The sequence below is a fragment of the Myodes glareolus genome, chromosome 8 (assembly GCF_982192425.1).
Source record: "Myodes glareolus chromosome 8, mMyoGla1.1, whole genome shotgun sequence".
Taxonomy (NCBI): domain Eukaryota; kingdom Metazoa; phylum Chordata; class Mammalia; order Rodentia; family Cricetidae; genus Myodes; species Myodes glareolus.
The window spans coordinates 100,888,337-100,905,609 of NC_142033.1; the positions used below are offsets into that span (position 1 = coordinate 100,888,337).

Below are 17,273 nucleotides of genomic sequence, written 5' to 3' on the forward strand. Positions count from 1 at the left end.
TCAGGTCTTGGGCTTCTCAGACAGAATTTTAGTCTGTAACCCAGCCCTGCCTCAGCTCCTAGGGCCTGGAATTGTGGGTCTCCACCGCGACTGTGCCCTGTAGCTTTCTCTTCTGAGGGCAGCGGAGGTGGAGGGCTCCTATGCCTCTGGCCCTCGTGCTCTCAGGGGCTGTGACTCAGCTTTCTCTCAAAGCTGCCCCAGGTCATGGCAGTGACCTGTCTGCGGGTGCCACCCCCGCAGCTCAGGTCCCTGGGTCCTGGTGCAGATGAAAGCATGCGTGCCCTAGATGTGAGCCGCCTCAGTCTACACGGGTTCTGATTAAATGGCCATTCACTGCCAGGCTCTAACCACCCAGTTGCACTACCTGGTGTTAACTGTGGGTACAAATTCTGGGGTTCTGTTTTGTTCTGTTACTTTGTTGAGATGAGGTCTCACTATGTAGCCAGGCCTGATCTGGGACTGTCAGCAATCCTCCTGCCTCAGCCTCACTCCTTCTCCGACCCTGAATGCTAGAGTCACAGGGTCACCATCACACCACCCTATCCCTAATATTTGTGGTTTTTGGGTTTTGAGACAGGGCCTGACAGTGCCTGAGCCCCATTTATATGGTGTTAGAAATGACGACCACCATACTTTGTGGGGTTCTAAATGAGTTCTCACTCTTTAGTGCAGACTTGCTTCAAATTCGCAGCTAATTCTCCTGCCTCAGTTTCCTGGGTACTGAATTACAGGTGTGTGCCAGACACAGGCACACACACATGTGTGTAGCATGTGGCTGCCAGGTGGATTGTGTGGGGCTTCTTTCCCTCTCCACCTTATTCCCCTGAGACAGGGTCTGTCACAGGAGCCAGGCTGGAGGCCACCTGCGAGTCCCAATCCCTGTCGTCTCCAGCTCCTGTGTCCTGAGGCCACACTAGACAGCGAGGGCTCTTACCCGGAGTCTCTCCAAGCTCTTCCTAATTTCTCTTCCTTGTAAACATTTAGGTATTTGTTTTATGTGTGAGTGCTCTGTCTGTGTGTGCGCCTGCAGGCCAGAAGAGGGCGTCAGAGTCTATTAGACATGGTTGGGAGCCACCCTGTGGGTGCTGGGAATTGAACTCAGGACCTCTGACAGAGCAGCCAGTGCTCTTAACTGCTGAGTCATCTCTCCAGCCCCCACCCCCAACCATGCTTTACTTGAGGTGGAATTGGCACAATATAAAATGAACCACTTGAGAGCAGACTGGTTTTTATCGCATTTACAGAAGTCAGCCATCCTTTCTCTCTAATTCCAGAATATTCCATCACTCCCCACCACCCCCATCAGCAGCTGTGCCTCCCTTTCCTGTCCCAAATGACTCCCTGTCTCTGAGTTCTGTCCTGGAACCCCACGTCTGTCCTCAAGTTCTCTCTGTGCTGTGGTGGGTGTCAGAGCCCTGCCTCCAACAGTGAGGACAGACACCATGTGTATCTACTTTCGTGTGCTGGGGTCCCTACAGTGGCCTGCGTCCCTCTGGGGTTGTCTGACTGTAGCTCACAGTGGCTGCCCCTCACCCACTGGCCCAGCCGTCATGACAGTACCATGTGTGACTTGCACAGATGTCCTTGAACACTAGAGAGCAACAAGTCCTGATTCTCTCAGCACTACTTAGAAAGTGGGGTCACAATTTCCTGTGCCCCCTCCCCTGCTGCCTACGCCCCTACATCTGATCTAATGGCCAAGCTACTGCTCTGGTCAGTGAGGGACAGGGTCAGGACAGGGTCCCCTGCAGGAAAGATCCAACTCCTACCCCAGCTCCTGGGCCTGAACTTCATATTCCCAAAAGGGTGTTTCAGTGTGGTCCATATGTGTGTGGCTTGTGTGCCTACCTGTGCCTGATTTCCCGTGGGTTCCAGTAGTAGTGGGACAGCGAGCCATGGTTCTGAGTGGGTCTTCCACAGTGCTGATCTCCAGCAAGTCTGACTGTCCCATTGTCTGTTGCAGAGGGTGCTGGTTCAAGCCACGGGCTCGACTCCCAAGGGTGCCCCGATGCAGCCACTCACACTCCCCAGAGTCCAGCCGGTGCCACCCCAGGTAAGGACCCCTTTGGCACCTACCAGTTGTGAGCAGCCTCTGGCTTGTGAGCTGTTTCCTGTTGTTACTAGTGTCTGCGGTCACCAGGAATCTATGGAAGCTGTGTTAAAGAAAAAAGAATTCACCACTGGGTGGTTGTGATGAGCACTCTAGAGGTAGAGGCAGGTGGATCTCTGTGAGTTCAAGACCAGCCTGGTCTACAGAGAGAGTTTTAGGACAGCCAGGGCTGCATAGAGAAACCCTGTCTCAAAAAGAAAAAAAAAAAAAAGAAGAAGAAGGGAAACCCACTTACCATGCAGTAAGTGAAGAAAAGTAGTTTCCCTTTGTTCTCAGAGGCACTTGCCAGCCACAGCAGGCCAGGCTGACTTCGGGCCACCTGGAGCTCTGTAAAAGGCACAGGGCTTCCCGGGCGGTGGTGGCGCACACCTTTAATCCCAGCACTAGTTCCAGGACAGCCAGGGCTATACAGAGAAACCCCCATCTAGAAAAACAAACAAAACAAAAAGTCCCAGGGTTAAGTGGCCTTTGCTTCTGAGACGCTGCCTGGCCGCAGGCAGGGAGTGGGTGACTGTGACTTTGTCAAAGACTGGGGAAAGTGTACAGATCCCCAGAAAGCACCAAGCACCAGGGGTGCTACGAATCGCCAGGACCTGGCCAGTGGCACTGTAGGAGGAGGGCACCAGCACCAGCACGAGCCTAGAGGCCCCGCCCCCCAGGTCTGGACTGCCCCAGCCAGGCTTTCTCTCCCTCCCTCTCCCTGGGGATTCCACTTAGAGCTCTGAGCCCCCAAGTTGTGGGTGGTCATTGTACTCTGGGACCCCAGAAAGTCCAAGACCGCTGAGATGGTTCCCCATAGACTGGCTAGGGAAGAGGCTGAAGTTTGGGCCACAGCACGCTCGACATCTACTCTAAAGCTTCTGCCCAGGGCTGAGCTGCCCACCACAGGAGAGAGGAGGTTGTGGGGATGGGGCAGTAGAGGGGGAGAGATGGAGGCAGGATGTGGGGGGCAGTGGGGGTAGGGGGAGAGGGATGCAGGATGTGGGGGGCAGTGGGGGGGGAGGCGGGATGTGGGAGCAGTGGGGTGGAGATGAGGTGTGGGTGGGGTGGTATCGCAGGTACCTCTGTCCCTCTTCAAGCCCTCTCCAGACTTGCCTCTGTTTCCAGCCCAGTTCTCATCTTCCCCATCTCCCCACCCCTGCAGGGGACCACACAGCCTCTGCCATACCTGAAACAGGTAGCCTTCCTCCATGGCAGCCACAGTGTCCCTAGTCCAACCCACATGGGACAGAAGCTGCTTAGCTGCTGCCTAAACCAGGCACAGCACTGCACTTAGGAGGTGGAGGGTCAGGAGTTCAAGGTCATCCTCAGCTACATAGTTCAGGGCCAGCCTGGGCTACATGAGGCTGCCTCATGGATACTTAAGTACATGCATAAATCACTAAGCTCTGTGTCCATGGCCCCAAGCCATGATGAGGCCCTGTGTGACTTGTACCTACATGTCGTTGCAGGTGCAGCATGTATACCCGGCGCAGGTGCAGTACGTGGAGGGCGGGGATGCGGTCTATGCCAATGGAGCCATGTACGTGTCTCCCGTGGGGCCCCCACAGACTCTCAACTCCAGTGTTCTCTATGGGGTTCATGTGGAATCATGTCCCCAGGGTCATGTCCCTCCCTGTCCTGAGATCTGAGTTGGCTTCTAGAAAACTATAAAAATATCAAACCAAAGCCACAGTCCCCTGGAGAACAATAGCCTGAAAACTTTCCCTCTAGGCCGTTTATGAAGCTTATTTTCCAGTTTTTAAGCTGTTCTGAAACTTTCTTGAATTTTCTTTCTTCTATCTCTCTTTTGTGTGTGTGCATTTGTAGTGGTGATGCATACTCGTGTGTGTGTGTGTGTGTGTGTGTGTGTGTGTGTGTGAGTGCAGTGCCCATCAAGACCAGCAGGGGTGTCATGTCTCCTGGGGCTGGAGTCACAGGTGGCTGTGGGTGGCTGTGAGCTGTGGAGTGGGTGCTGGGACCAAACGTGGGTCCTCTGCAGGAGCAGCAAGCCCTCCAGCCCTGTGTCTTCTTTCTTCCTTTTGTTCTCTTCTTCGAATGTATTTGTTATAAAATGGTGGCACTTTCTGTCCCACAGTCGAGCGGCCTATGCCTACAACCCAGACCCTCAGCTCTACGCCCCCAGCAGTGCAGCGTCTTACTTTGAGACTCCAGGTGGTGCTCAGGTGACAGTGGCGGCCTCATCCCCACCGGCAGTCCCCTCCCACGGCATGGTGGGCATCACCATGGATGTTGCAGGGACCCCCATCGTGTCTGGAGCAGGAGCCTACCTCATCCATGGGGGCATGGACAGCACAAGACACTCCCTGGCCCACACTGCACGCTCCTCGCCTGCCACGGTATGTAGAAAGGCCCCGTGGGCAGCTGTAGCCCTGCTAGCCTAGGCATCCGACACGCAGGGAGGTGAGCAGGAGGACCAGGCCGTGAGAATGTTGGGGAGCAGAGCCCCTCCTGGTGGTCCTGTTCTCACTGGCATCCCAGGGCCCCGCCCCATCCCTGACAAGCGGCTGTGCCTCTGCAGGATGCAGCCTCCTGGTGCAGCTAGTTCGCTGCTCTCCTGCTTACATAAAACTTCATTTGGTCTTTGGAGGTTTTACAGGAAAGGGGAGCTGAGACAGGGTTCTGCTGTGTCCCAGGCTGGTCCAGAACTTCCCCTGAAGTATAGGCTGACCTCAGTTATTCCTCTGCCTCAGCCTCCCAAGTATCCAGCTGCATCTCTGCTTTTGATGTTTATTGCTATTTTATCATTTTTTAAATCACCACACACTCACACCTGCTCTCTGACGCAGAGCCCTGTGGGACTCGATGTGTGTAGGTTCGTGAATTCTCATGGCACATCCTCCACCAACCCCACAAAAAACCCTGGCCTAGATGCTGGCAGCTATGGATCTGTTCTGTCTGGTCTGACACTTGTGGGCTGTCAGAAGCAGAGTTGCTGGCTGCCCTGGGTCTGGTTTCCTGCCCTCACCACGTGGCCATCAGACCCCTGACTTGAGTCCCCAGTTCCTTATGTGCCCAGCTGGAGGTTTCTGGCTGGGAACACAGTGAGGAATTCAGGCTGAGCAGTCAGGGTGCTGTCTTTGCTCCTGGGGGGGGGAGAAATGCCTCCAAGTGGGGTTGCTGTGCAGCCCGCTTCTTACAAAGCCACCAGTTCACTTCCCATTGCCCAGTGGTGCATTTAGTCACCTGGTCAGGGAGTAAAAGTTGCTTCCTTGCCAGCTCTTGTAGCTGTTGACATTTTTTTTTCATTTTCTCTATCCTGGAGCCTCTCTGTGGTGGTCATTTGTGTTTTCTAGCTGGGGACGATAGCCAGACAGGCACTTGCCCTGTGGTTGAGGATCACTTGAATAGTCTGCTTGAGGCTCAGCTGGTGTCTTCCTGCTCCTGAGTGTGGAGAAGTCTTTATGTTCCAGAAACAGATCAGACACATGATTTGCAAACATTTCCTGTGTCTGTGCTTTCTTTTCTAAATTGTTTAAATTGAGCGTTTTGGGAGATGGCTCAGTGCTTAAATGTGCAAGCACAGGGACCCCGAATGCTTGTGAGTGCTGGGAAGGCACACCTGCAACTCCAGGGTCCCTGAAGCAAGCTCTGTAGGGATTAGCCATATCTGTGAGCTCTGAGTTTGATTGAGAGAGCCTGCCTCATTGAAGACAGTGGAAGAGCAACCTAAAGCATCATTCCTACTATGGACCTTGTCCTAAACGTGTGTACACACACATGCAAATGTACATTCACGCCAGTTGCGTATATTCTCTCTTCCTATATCCACTGAGACTCCAGCAGCTAGTCCTGAGGACAGGTGAGACCAGACCACTTGCTTTCTGAGGGCTGTGAGGTTCCAGTGCTGTACTTGCTGCTCCGGCCACCGACACTTGAGCCTGGCAGCATGGGACACATAAGACCTTGTCCCTCAGTGGGCAGGCTGGAGAACTTGTTGTGGAGTTCTCACAGCCTCGATCATTTCCATGAGATGCCGTGGGCTTGGGCAGCCTGTCCCACACGCTGGCCGTCGCGTCACAGATCCTCCCCAGGGACAACAGTGTCCACAGTGTGTCTTGAATGTGCAAACATAAGCACTTGAGTCTGAGTCCCCAGAACCCATGAAAATGCCAGGTGGACTGATGGGCATGGGGCCCACCTGTCGTTTTCGCCTCTGGAGAGGGAGACGGGATGCTCAGAGCAGCTGACACCAAAAACACATACTTTAAAGGGGTAGACAGTATTTCAAGTTAACAATTCTCTTTGTTTCCTTGTATCTTTTTTATCTTTCAAGTCTTTTATTGTTGTTGTTATCATTTGCAGTCTGACACAGAGGGAACTTTGAATGTGTGGACTGGTGTCTTTCCTCAAGTCTGGGGTGTTTTCAGATACTTTATCTTCAGATACAAAGTTGCTCTCCTTCCCCCCCCTCCCCCGCTCTGGAACCATTGGTGGGGTCTTTGTTTTATGGGACACAGTCCTTGTTTGTCCTTCTGCTCTTAGCTCCTTGGCCGTATAAAGTTGACCTAAGTCATAAACCCACTGTGTTGTCCTGGGCCCTCAGGATGGCCCTGTGTACAGACTCATCTTTCCATATTTGGGTGCATCATAATTTTCTGTAGCAAAGAGTTTCTTCAGCTCTATTGTGTGGAAGCCCTAGCTGCCCCATTCTTCCATCCTCCCAGGGTTTGCTGTTGGAGCAGTTGTCGCTGATCAATTGTTTGATTACCTTTCTGGGCCACAGTAAAATCTGTATTCTTTGTCATGGTGAGCCCTGCAATCTGTTGGCGAGCCAAGAGCCGGCCACGTTGATGGACTGCCCCCCAGGGGCTATGTGAGACCTCTGGGTTTCTCTTGCTGCTGCCGTCGTCATTACTGGATGAGGTGCCAGCCGGTGGCTGCCCACTTGTCACTTACATGAGGTCTCCTGTGTATCCATCGCTCTCCTGGAGGGGCGGTGGTCCTGACTTCACCCTTACTCCAGATGTGGTGTATTTTACATGCCAACTGCGTGTGGTGAGCTCGCAGATGTGGCAAGACTCCATGTTGCAGCTAAGTTTTAGAGACTGCCAGTCCTGCAGTGTGACGTTAGGTAGGACGACTCACAGTGAGGTAGGACAGCTGCTTGTTTTTGTGAGGACAAGATTCTTTCCACACAGTACCTCTACGCTGGGAGAGCAGGTAGGGACGCAGAGCTAAGGCCTCACCACCCTCCAGACCCAGAGATAGAGGAGGTCCACACAGATGTAAGCATTCAAGTCCTCTAGTTTTTTGATAATTAGAGAAGATAGTTATCTTTATTTTTAATACTATTAATGGTGACTTATGATGGGTCAATTACTTTTAAAAGAGTGAATCCATAGATTTAATTGTTCCACCATAAGCTCTGTGGGAAACGTTAGGTTTAATTCCTTCTTGTTGCTTGAGAGGTTTGGGTTTTGTTTTGGGAGAGACACATTCGCCATCTTCCTGCCTCATCCTCCCAAGTACTGGTGCTCCTCCCCACATCTGGCCTGATAAATATCACCCTTAAAAACAAAATTTGTGCCAGGTATGGTGGTGCACACTTTTAATCCCAGCACTCAGGAGACAGAGGTAGGAGGATCTTTGTGAGTTCCAGGCCAGCCGGGGCTGCACAGTAAGACCCTGTTTCAAATTTAAAAAGACATACAGACAGACAGACATAGGGACTGGGGAGTGGCTTGGTGGGTAAAGTGCCTACTGAGCAAACATGGGCCCTATAAAAGCAAGGCATGGAGGTGCACAGGTGTCATCCCAATCGGGGACAGGAGGGTTCCTGGGGCTCGTGGGCAAGCCCAGCAGAGTTAGCAGGCTGTAGGTTCACGGGGAGGGAGACCCTGTCTCAAAAAGTAAGACAGAAAGCGACCAGGAAAGAGTCCTAGCTACACCAACCTCTGACGTCCACTTGCACAAACGGGTGAGCCCACCACAGTCCCCCCCAGCTCTCTTTCATTGGGGGCCTCAGCAGTTTTTAATAGTGCAACAGAGTCATTAGCTCAGGTTCAAACCTGCTGTCACTCACTGTCCACGTCCTTGAAGGGCTCCTCTCCCACTGAGCAAGGGGCTGTCTAGGTCCCTCATGGAAGGTCCCAGAAGTGGGAAGAATTTGCCTGCTGGTCTATTCAGCTGATACTCACCCAGTCACCCCTGCAGCCCATCAGGCCACCTTGCTTCCCTCTGCTGCTGGCACCCCACCTGTGCTCAACACTGGCAGGAGCAGAAGATGGCCCTAGCCTCTGCCTGCCCATGCCCTGCAGTGTTCTGTGCTCATGTCCTGGCTCATCCAATGTCACTGTGGGAGATCACAGGTCCATCATGACTCCAGGGCCTCCGAAGCCGTGGCCCCGCTTTTTCTTATCACACTGTGTCTGTGTTTATTGTGTGTGTGTGCATGCACATGCCAGTGCACACTTGAGGAGGTCAGAAAGTCAGAGGACCGCTTGTGGGAGTGGACTCTCTCCTTCCATGGGGATCCTAGGGATCAAACTCAGGTCACCAGGCTTGGTATCTCTCTCCCAAACATGGTTCTAGGGAGCCTGGTGAGTGAAAGCCAGCGGGAGCCTCTGCTATCCTGGCGGATGTTAGTTCTTGCTGCAGGGCCAGCTCATGCCCAACACAGTCACATGGGAACCACTGCCGCAGCCAGGCATCGTAACTGCAGCTCGTTCCTCCTCCACCCCACCCGGGTCCTCAGCCCAGGTCACAGCTCCCTGGAAGCCTACTCTGTCCCCACTGTGTCCTCAGGCCTTGTGTCCCCCCACTCCCAACTCCTCATCAGGCAGAAGGGTGCACCGGGGCAGCACCCCATGACCCAGTCCCGTCCCCAACAACGGGATGGTTTGGGATGTGTAACTCTGGCCTGGCTCACATCTGAGTTCACACAACTGTGTAGAAGTTTGGTTCTCAGGGCCTGGGGAGAGGGCTTAGTGGTGATGTTTCTGGCCCCTTCAACCCCCACCTAAGAAACTGGGCATGGCGGGGCCTGCCTGCGGCCCCAGTGCTGAGGAGGATCCCAGGAGCTTGCTAGCGAGTCAGCGAGCCCCAGGTTAGGTGACAGACCCTGTGTCAAAAGATAAGGTGGAGAAGTGACTCAGTGGCCCTCACAGAGGACCTGGGCCCGCCGTGGCTCACAGTTGCAGGGGATCTGACACCCTCTCTGGCCTCTGCAGGCACCAGGTACATGCACTTACTGCATTGACAGACAGACACGCAAGCCAAACACCCACGTACATAAAGAGCAACACAAATGAGCGATGAGACCGAGGAGGAGGACTCTGATGTTTCCTCAACCTGCAGAGAGATGCACAAGCTGGGCTCCTGGTGCCTTGTGTCCTGTGCTGAGATGTGATGTCAGCCACCAGTGGCCGTCCTGTCTGCTGCTGTCTTGGGCTCTGGGCTCAGGACCGTGATGCAGGACCTTGCGCCTGCCACAGCTTCACTCACGCTAACGCTGCCATTCACTGCTGATGCCAGGCTGGGGCTGGTGTGGGCTGCCTGCCGCTAACCATCTGATTTCCTTCTCTCCCCACCCCACCCCACCCCACCCCACCCCACCACCTCTTTGGTTTTGTCCTGTCTCTGTACACATCTGCGTAGCTTGAAATGGCGATTGAGACTCTTCAAAAAAGCGAAGGCCTCGCCCCCCACAAAGGCGGCCTACTCAACAGCCACGTAAGTGCGCTGGGGCCCTGGACACCCTGCTCTGTCTGGAGTGCTCACAGATGTTAGAAAAACCCAGGGATGTGACAGAATGCAGCCTTGCAGAGGCTAATGGGAGAGAGAAAAAACACTAGCCAAAAATCCCAGAAGCCTTATCCCTGAGGAAGACCCCCATGCCTACCCTCACACTGCTGCATGGGTATTAGACTTGAGGATGACACCCATGTCCCAGGCTTGTCCCTGCCAACTCAGACAGAAGGCTGGCAGGTCTTCCACTAAGCTGTGCTGCATAACAATATCCTGTCTTAAAATGGAAAAGATGGACCAAGCTTAAGACCTGGGGATCCATTCCTACCACCACCAAGCAGGTGTTGGCGGCTCATACCTCACACTGTCACCAGCAGTGAAGATCAGGGGTCAAGGTCACCCTCCACAGCACAGCAGGTCTGTGGTCAGGGTCAAGGTCACCCTCCACAGCACAGCAGATCTGGGGTCAGGGGTCAAGGTCACCCTCCACAGCACAGCAGGTCTGAGGCTAGCAGAAGACCCTGGTCCGGTTCCCAGCACCGTGTGGAGTTCACAGCTATCTGACTCCATTTCCAGGGCATCTCATGTCCTCTTCTGGCCTTTGTGGGCAGTGCATACACATGCTACACAGACTTACATGCAAGCAAACACCTGTATACATGAAATAAGATAAATCTAAAAATAATGATAATAAAAATTAAATAATGAAACAAAAATACAACTTTCTAAAGGGGAAAGGTGGTTTGGGACTGGGTGGCCATGAAGGCCCTCGGCCGTGTAGTTTGGAAATGTAAGGCACGCAGCAGGCAGCAGGCATTCTTGGCTTCGCTCTGTGATGGAGGCCTCTCGGGGCTGAGCGCCCTGGTTCACTCAGCATGGCCGGATGGGACTAGAACACCATAGGGCTCGGTGTTTGTCCTGGGGAGCTGAGAGGAAATGTTCAGCTCTCTCTAACACCCCCAAATGCCTCTTGTCCAACGGGTGGGCCTCTCCGTGCCTTGGTATTTATTTACTCAGAAGCTGGACCTTGCTATGTAGCCCAGGTTGACCCAAACTCCACATACTCTTACCCAGGGCTGGGTGTAGCTGCTGGGACCATGGGCCTGACTGTTAGGTGTTTGATTTTTTGTTTATTGAGACAGACTTTCCTGTGGCCCAGGCTGGCCTGGGTTTCACTATGTGTCTGAGACTGGCTTTGAATTTGCATGCTTGCTGTCCCAGACTCCTGAGGGCTGGGATGACAGGAGTGTGCCACCATTTCTGACCGGGTTGGACTGTGGCCATTGGCATTTCCCTAAGACTTCTAACATCTGCTTTTTGTCCAGCTTGATCCTGTGAACCGCCCCCCGCCCCCCCCCCAATACTTTCTTGATGGCCCAGGTTCACAGTGGACTGATGTGGGAGACTGTGACTCTCTAGGAAGAGGGGCAGATGCTGATCTAGAGAAAGGTCTAGAAGCCTTGAGGGCTTATAAGGTTGGTGCTGTCCCAGGCAGTGTGTGGCAAGTATCCTGTCTCAGGAGGCAATGATGAGGCCATTTCCTTCCTCCGGGGGCCCAACCCTTCCACTGCGAGACAGTGTCCTCCTGGGGACAGCGCCCAAGGAGCCTTTGGCATGTTCCAGGGAAGGGCCACATACCACCCAGGTTACACCTTGAGGGGAAGCCTGGGATTGGCCACAGGCTCAGGCTGAAGGCAGATGAATGTGACCACCAACAGCCAGAGGAGGCACTCCGGGAAAATCATCTGTGGGGATAGAGCCCCTAAGTTGTTGTAGGCCATTCAAAATGTTTGCGGGGACATCTGCAGCCTCCATCCAGAGATTCCCTGCAGGCTCCTATGGACAAGGGTCCCCTCTTTTCAGCGACTCCTTACCTTGGACTTTGGTCCTAAAGTGTCATTAGTGTCGGGTGCTGGGCGCCTGCATGGACACCTCCAGCTCTGCCACTGCCTCACGGAGCTGGGAGGAGTTCAAGGGTCCTGATGTGTGAGAGCCAAGTTCTCGCTGGATCCTTGTGCAATGATGGGCCCTGTGGCATCGTGCAGCACTTGGGGCCAAATCATTTTCCAGAGGAGTGGAATGATCACATGGCTAGCTGGGAGGGACTGGGTGGGCAGTGGGCGCCATTCACAAGCCACAGTGGCTTCACATGTAGAAGGACACGCCTCCTTGTCAGCATCACACAGTCACAGGACAGCCATGGGTCAGGTCACAAGACTAACTTCTGAGACAGAATCAAGACAGGAGGGCGCAGCGCCCACAGGGAGCAGGTGGTAGTCTGGCGCCTCCCGAAGCCACTGCCTCTGTACACAGCCTCAACCTGTGCCTTTCACTGACCCTCCGAGCTATCCCTAGGTGTCTGGGTTTTACCCAGAGCCCTCTGACTTTGGGGGTTGGGGCAGCAGGCCATCAGTGACCTGTGGCCTGGAACACAAGACTCCATGTCCACTGTCCTGTTTCTGCATCGAATCTGTCACTGTACTGTGGGTCCTCGAGACTTTGGTGTTCCTGGGTATGTGGTGCTATGTCTGTTTCAGCCTGGAGACATAGCCTGATCTGTCTCCATCATATGGGGGCTCATAAAATACGACAGAGAACACAAAGGCCAAAGTGTACTTGCATAAAAGCAATGAGTGGATGGATGTGTGGATGCATGCATTGATGGGTGGGTGGACGGATGCATGGATGGACAGGGGTAGATGGATAAATAGGTGAATAGGTAGGTGGGTGGATGGATGGCTGGGTGAGTGGGTGGATGGGTAGGTGGATGGATGGGTGGGTGGGTGGATGGATGGCTGGGTGAGTGGGTGGATGGATGGGTGGGTGGATGGGTGGATGGGTGGGTGGGTGGATGGATGGCTGGGTGGGTGGGTGGGCAGATGAATGGACAGAAGTGATTGGCATATGTGTTCAGGGGACAGACATGAGTACCACACAGGTAGCTCTGTCACTACCCTTGCCAGCACAGGGAAGTGAGCCGCTGTCCTGGGACTCCAAGCCTTTGATGCCCATCTGTCCTCCAGCTCCAGTGGCTTCTGGATAATTATGAGACAGCCGAGGGCGTGAGCCTGCCCCGCAGCTCCCTGTACAACCACTACCTACGCCACTGCCAGGAGCACAAGCTGGAGCCTGTCAACGCCGCGTCCTTCGGCAAGCTTATCCGCTCTGTGTTCATGGGCCTGCGCACGCGGCGCCTGGGGACCAGGTGGGTGACAGCGACCAGGACTCCCCCAGAGCCCACAGGACCAGTTCCAGCGGAGGCTTCTTGACTTGCAGTCGCCCAGAGTGGGAGTGGGGTACGCTAGGAGGAGATGGGTTTCACAGTAGCCCAGGCTGGCCTTGAACTCCCAGAGATCCACCCCTTCCTGCCCCCCCCCACCAGTACTGGGATTGAAGGTGTGCACCACCACACAGCTTCACAGCTCTTTTTGAAACCGGTAGTCATTCTGCCTCACCCTCCTGAGTGCGGCGGTAGCCAGCCTGCGTGCTGTCCAGTCACGGGGTCACTGTGCACTAGCAAAAGTGGGTTCTCCTTGGGAACAGATGAAGAAGGGAGGCACTGGGGGACAGTGGCAGAGGACAGCCATCTCTGCCATGAAGGCCAGCTTCCAGACTGGGGCTCATCTGTCCATGTGTTGCCCCTGAGTGTGGCAGGGCCACCTCCTCCTGCCTGGTGTGGTGATACGCAGCTGTCTCCCAGCACTCAGGACATGTGGGCAGGTTCCTGGGCTACGGTGCATTCAGGCCAGCTGGGAGATGGGTTTAGGGAAGATTCGGGAGACTGGGGAAATTGGGGAAGGATCGTCAGTCATAAACACAGTAGGCAGATCTGGGCTGGACACACCTGGCCTTTCCTAAAATGTCAGCTGCCTCCCCATCAGTGGCTGCTGCGTGTAGAATGTCCCCATGAGCGCCAAACCTGAATGTCCCCACGCAGTACCTACCTTGTGCTGTTTTGTTTCCAGGGGCAACTCGAAGTACCATTACTATGGGATCCGCCTAAAGCCGGACTCCCCTCTGAACCGATTGCAGGATGACACACAGTACATGGCCATGAGGCAGCAGCCCACACACCAGAAGCCCAGGTGGGTGACGCCGGCCAGGCTGCCGGACCCGCAGCCCTAGACCTAGGGTGCAGCCACAGTGTCTCCCAAACATGACAGGCAAACCAGGCCATTCTCCAGGTCTCCTCCTCTGCCTCTTGTATGTTTGGGCAAATACACAGTGGCGTGTGCTGTCAGATGAGGGGATCCTGTCCTCCACCTGTGCCTGCCTCCCACCCAGACCTTGGCAACACTAATTTTTCATTTATTTTCTTTTTGGGTGTCTATATTTCCAATATTTTCTAGAAGACCATGTAGTTGAAACCACAGACCCTAATTATCCTGTTTTATTGAGGTGTTGAGGACCTCAAACATTCTAGGAGGGGGCAGAGCTCCCCAGCTCCTCACAGGAGAATTCAGGACGAGGGCTACACCTGTGACCACACCTCAGCCCCTCCCTGGGGAATTCTAGGCAGGGCTCCTTCCCTGACCACACCCCCAGCCCCTCACTGGGGGACTCTAGGCAGGGCTCCTCCCCTGACCACACTCCCAGCCCCTCACTGGTGGAGTCTAGATGGAGCTCCACCCTGACCACGCCCCCAGCCCCTCACTGGGGGATTCTAGGCAGGGCTCCTCCCCTGACCACACCCCCAGCCCTTCACTGGGGGACTCTAGGCAGGGCTCCTCCCCTGACCACACTCCCAGCCCCTCACTGGGGGATTCTAGGCAGGGCTCCACCCCTGACCGTGCCCCCAGCCCCTCATTGGTTCCTTCCAGAGCCATCAGACAGAAGCAAGCCTTCACCCTTGTCAAGGGACTTTCCAGATAGTGCACCTTCGAGTACATTCTCCCTCCCCTAGGAGGCCTCAGCACACTGCACTGTGTCCAGGCAGAGTCTCCGAGGCTGTGTGTGTGCCCTCTGTGCACCTATATAGGGTCTCTAGTAGACAGAACCCAAAGTAAGTCAAAAGTCAGAATCTCCACACAGTGAGGAAACAGCTAGGGTCTGTGTCAAGGGTCACCAATCTCCAGAGGGCAAACAGCAGGGAAACATGGAGATACATGTGTCATAGGTGACTTCAACACAAGCCAGTCTGCCGACTACCTGGGTACCATTCAGCCAGGAAAGCGAAGGGCTGAAGTCTCCAACCTCAGTGGACACAACGCTTGGTTACATGAGCCAGACAAAGGGCAGGGTATTCCTCTCAGGCGGTCCCTAGAGCCAGTAGAGTCACAGAGACATGATGTGGAGTCAGTTATTTCTGGAGCTGGGTGACAGGGACAGCTAGCTGTGTGAGGGCTTCCTGTCCCAGCAGTGCCGCTCCTGGGCTGAGGTTTGTCTGGGTATGAGACACTCCCCACAGGTTCAGTTCCAGCCCTGGGAGAACAAGAATACTTTTGACCACTATTAAAAATGATATAACACCCACGTGCATGTCCACATGTGCACCGAGTCCTCTGCTCCCTGGTCCATCCCACACAGTGCTGCCTAGGCCTCAAGGTGGCACATATGTCCCCTGACCAGGTACCGACCAGCCCAGAAGTCAGACAGCCTTGGGGACAGCGGCGCTCATGGCAGCCTGCATGGCACACCTGAGCAGGCCATGGCCACGCAGGGCCAGCATCACCAGCAGTACATAGGTGAGCATGGAGGAACTTCTAGATGAACCGTCTTCCTGATATCACTGGGATTCCAGAATGATGGCTGTGTGCCCAAACAACAGCTAATCTATGAGCTTATTAGTGACCCTTCTGTAACCCATGCTGACTGTGAACCCCTGGTCCTCCCGAGTGCTGGGGTGACAAGTCTCTGGTACTGTGGGTGGGACCCAGGGCCTCGTGCATCGCAGCAAGCGCTCTAGCCAGAATCCAAGCCCAGCCTATGTCTTTGGTGACATCTCTGAGACATTGCTGTGCTTTGTCCAGAGTAACACCTAAGGAACTGGCGCTGGCAGTCACCGTGTGACTGCAGTACCAGGGCTGCCATTGTGCCTGTGTCCCCTGGAGCCTGTATGTGTGACATGCATGTGTTGTCTCTTCCAGATGTGTCCCACGTCTTCCCAGAGTTCCCAGCCCCTGACCTGAGCAGTGCGCTGCTGCAGGAGAGCGTCACCCCTCATGATGTGAAGGCCCTGCAGCTGGTGTATCGCAGGCACTGTGAGGTGACGCCCTACTTGGCCAGACCCACCCCCAACCTGCAGCTCCCAGGCACCACTGCCAGATCTGGGTCCCCCCTCCCATGCCCAACAGGGCCCTCTCCCGGCACCGCCTCTGCCCACTCTCTCTCACTAGCCCCTTTGGGGACCTCAGAAAGTCCCACCGCTTCCCAGTGCACCAGGCATGTGACCGGCCTATCCCCTGACAGGCCGTTCTGCTCCTAGGCCACCTTAGACGTCGTCATGAACCTCCAGTTTCAGTACATCGAGAAGCTGTGGTTATCCTTTTGGAACTGCAAGGCCACCTCCAATGATGGTCGTGCCTCACTGCCTGCCAGGTGACACCTCAACCCCAGAACAGGGCAGGCATATGTTCAGGCCGTATGCTCCCCAGTTTAACCCCAAATCAATCTCCTGATCCCTTCCCTGTGTCTAAGCTGCCTGAGACATTGCCTAGACACCCCTTCTCCCACATCCTGCCAGCACCTTCCTTCTCTAGCACCCTGTTCTGCTGCAGGACTGGGGACCCAGGGCCTTGGCACATGCTGGGCAGGGCATCTTACCCTGAGTCATGCCCCCCAGCTCTCTTGCCATAGTCCAGACTTGGGATGGCTTTGTCATCCTCCTGCCTCAGGTTCCTGAGAGTCAGGATAATGGCCTTGTGCTACCATTTTGTGAGCTGGCGCAGTAACTGCAGTGACTGCGTTACCTGAGCCACAGGCAGAGAGGGAGCAGTGCCACTTCGTGGGGAACCAGAGGACCCTGATCCCTCAACTATTTAGTCCAGTTGACTCTGTTCCCTCCATGCTGAGTGATCCCTGCCCTGTCACTTTGTGCTCACCCTGTGTCCCTCACCCTCCCACAGCGATGAGGAGCCGGAAGTCACCCTCCTCCCCAAGGACAAGCTCATCTGTCTGTGTAGGTGCGAGCCAATCCTGCAGTGGATGCGCAGCTGCGACCACATCCTGTACCAGGCGCTGGTGGAGACCCTTATCCCAGACGTGCTGCGGCCTGTCCCCAGTAAGCCACCCCGTCCCCAGGCCCGGCCCCCAGAGCCACCACTCAGCCCTGTGGTTCCCTCACCTGCCAACTCCTCCCTATTCCTGACCCCGGTGGACTCTGCCAGGAAGCAGTGTGCCAAGAGCTGGCCAGGGCAGGTGCCCGGGCTTTCCAGAAGGTTCCCTGAAGGGCAGGTAAGGGCAGCCAAGAGTCATCTATTAGGAAAGCCATTTTCAAGGGCATTGCCAGGCCACCATGGGCACCAGGGATGTTTGC

The 17,273-nt window shown here is 54.8% G+C and overlaps 1 protein-coding gene across 6 annotated transcripts in view; it reads left to right on the top strand.

Moving 5' to 3' along the window:
• The window catches only part of Rfx2 (regulatory factor X2), a 61,705-nt gene that overhangs the window by 32,333 nt on the left and 12,099 nt on the right, over nt 1-17,273 (top strand). For 4 of the 6 annotated variants that reach the window (XM_087909249.1, XM_087909253.1, XM_087909252.1 and 1 more), the window contains 10 exons: nt 1,964-2,053; nt 3,562-3,632; nt 4,188-4,449; nt 9,710-9,784; nt 12,823-13,004; nt 13,765-13,884; nt 15,368-15,483; nt 15,886-16,004; nt 16,224-16,336; nt 16,864-17,018. In XM_087909249.1, coding sequence (XP_087765375.1) covers nt 1,964-2,053; nt 3,562-3,632; nt 4,188-4,449; nt 9,710-9,784; nt 12,823-13,004; nt 13,765-13,884; nt 15,368-15,483; nt 15,886-16,004; nt 16,224-16,336; nt 16,864-17,018 — 1,303 coding nt within the window. The remainder of the gene's footprint in view (nt 1-1,963; nt 2,054-3,561; nt 3,633-4,187; nt 4,450-9,709; nt 9,785-12,822; nt 13,005-13,764; nt 13,885-15,367; nt 15,484-15,885; nt 16,005-16,223; nt 16,337-16,863; nt 17,019-17,273) is intronic. The other 2 variants (XM_087909250.1, XM_087909251.1) reach the window with 2 other exon arrangements.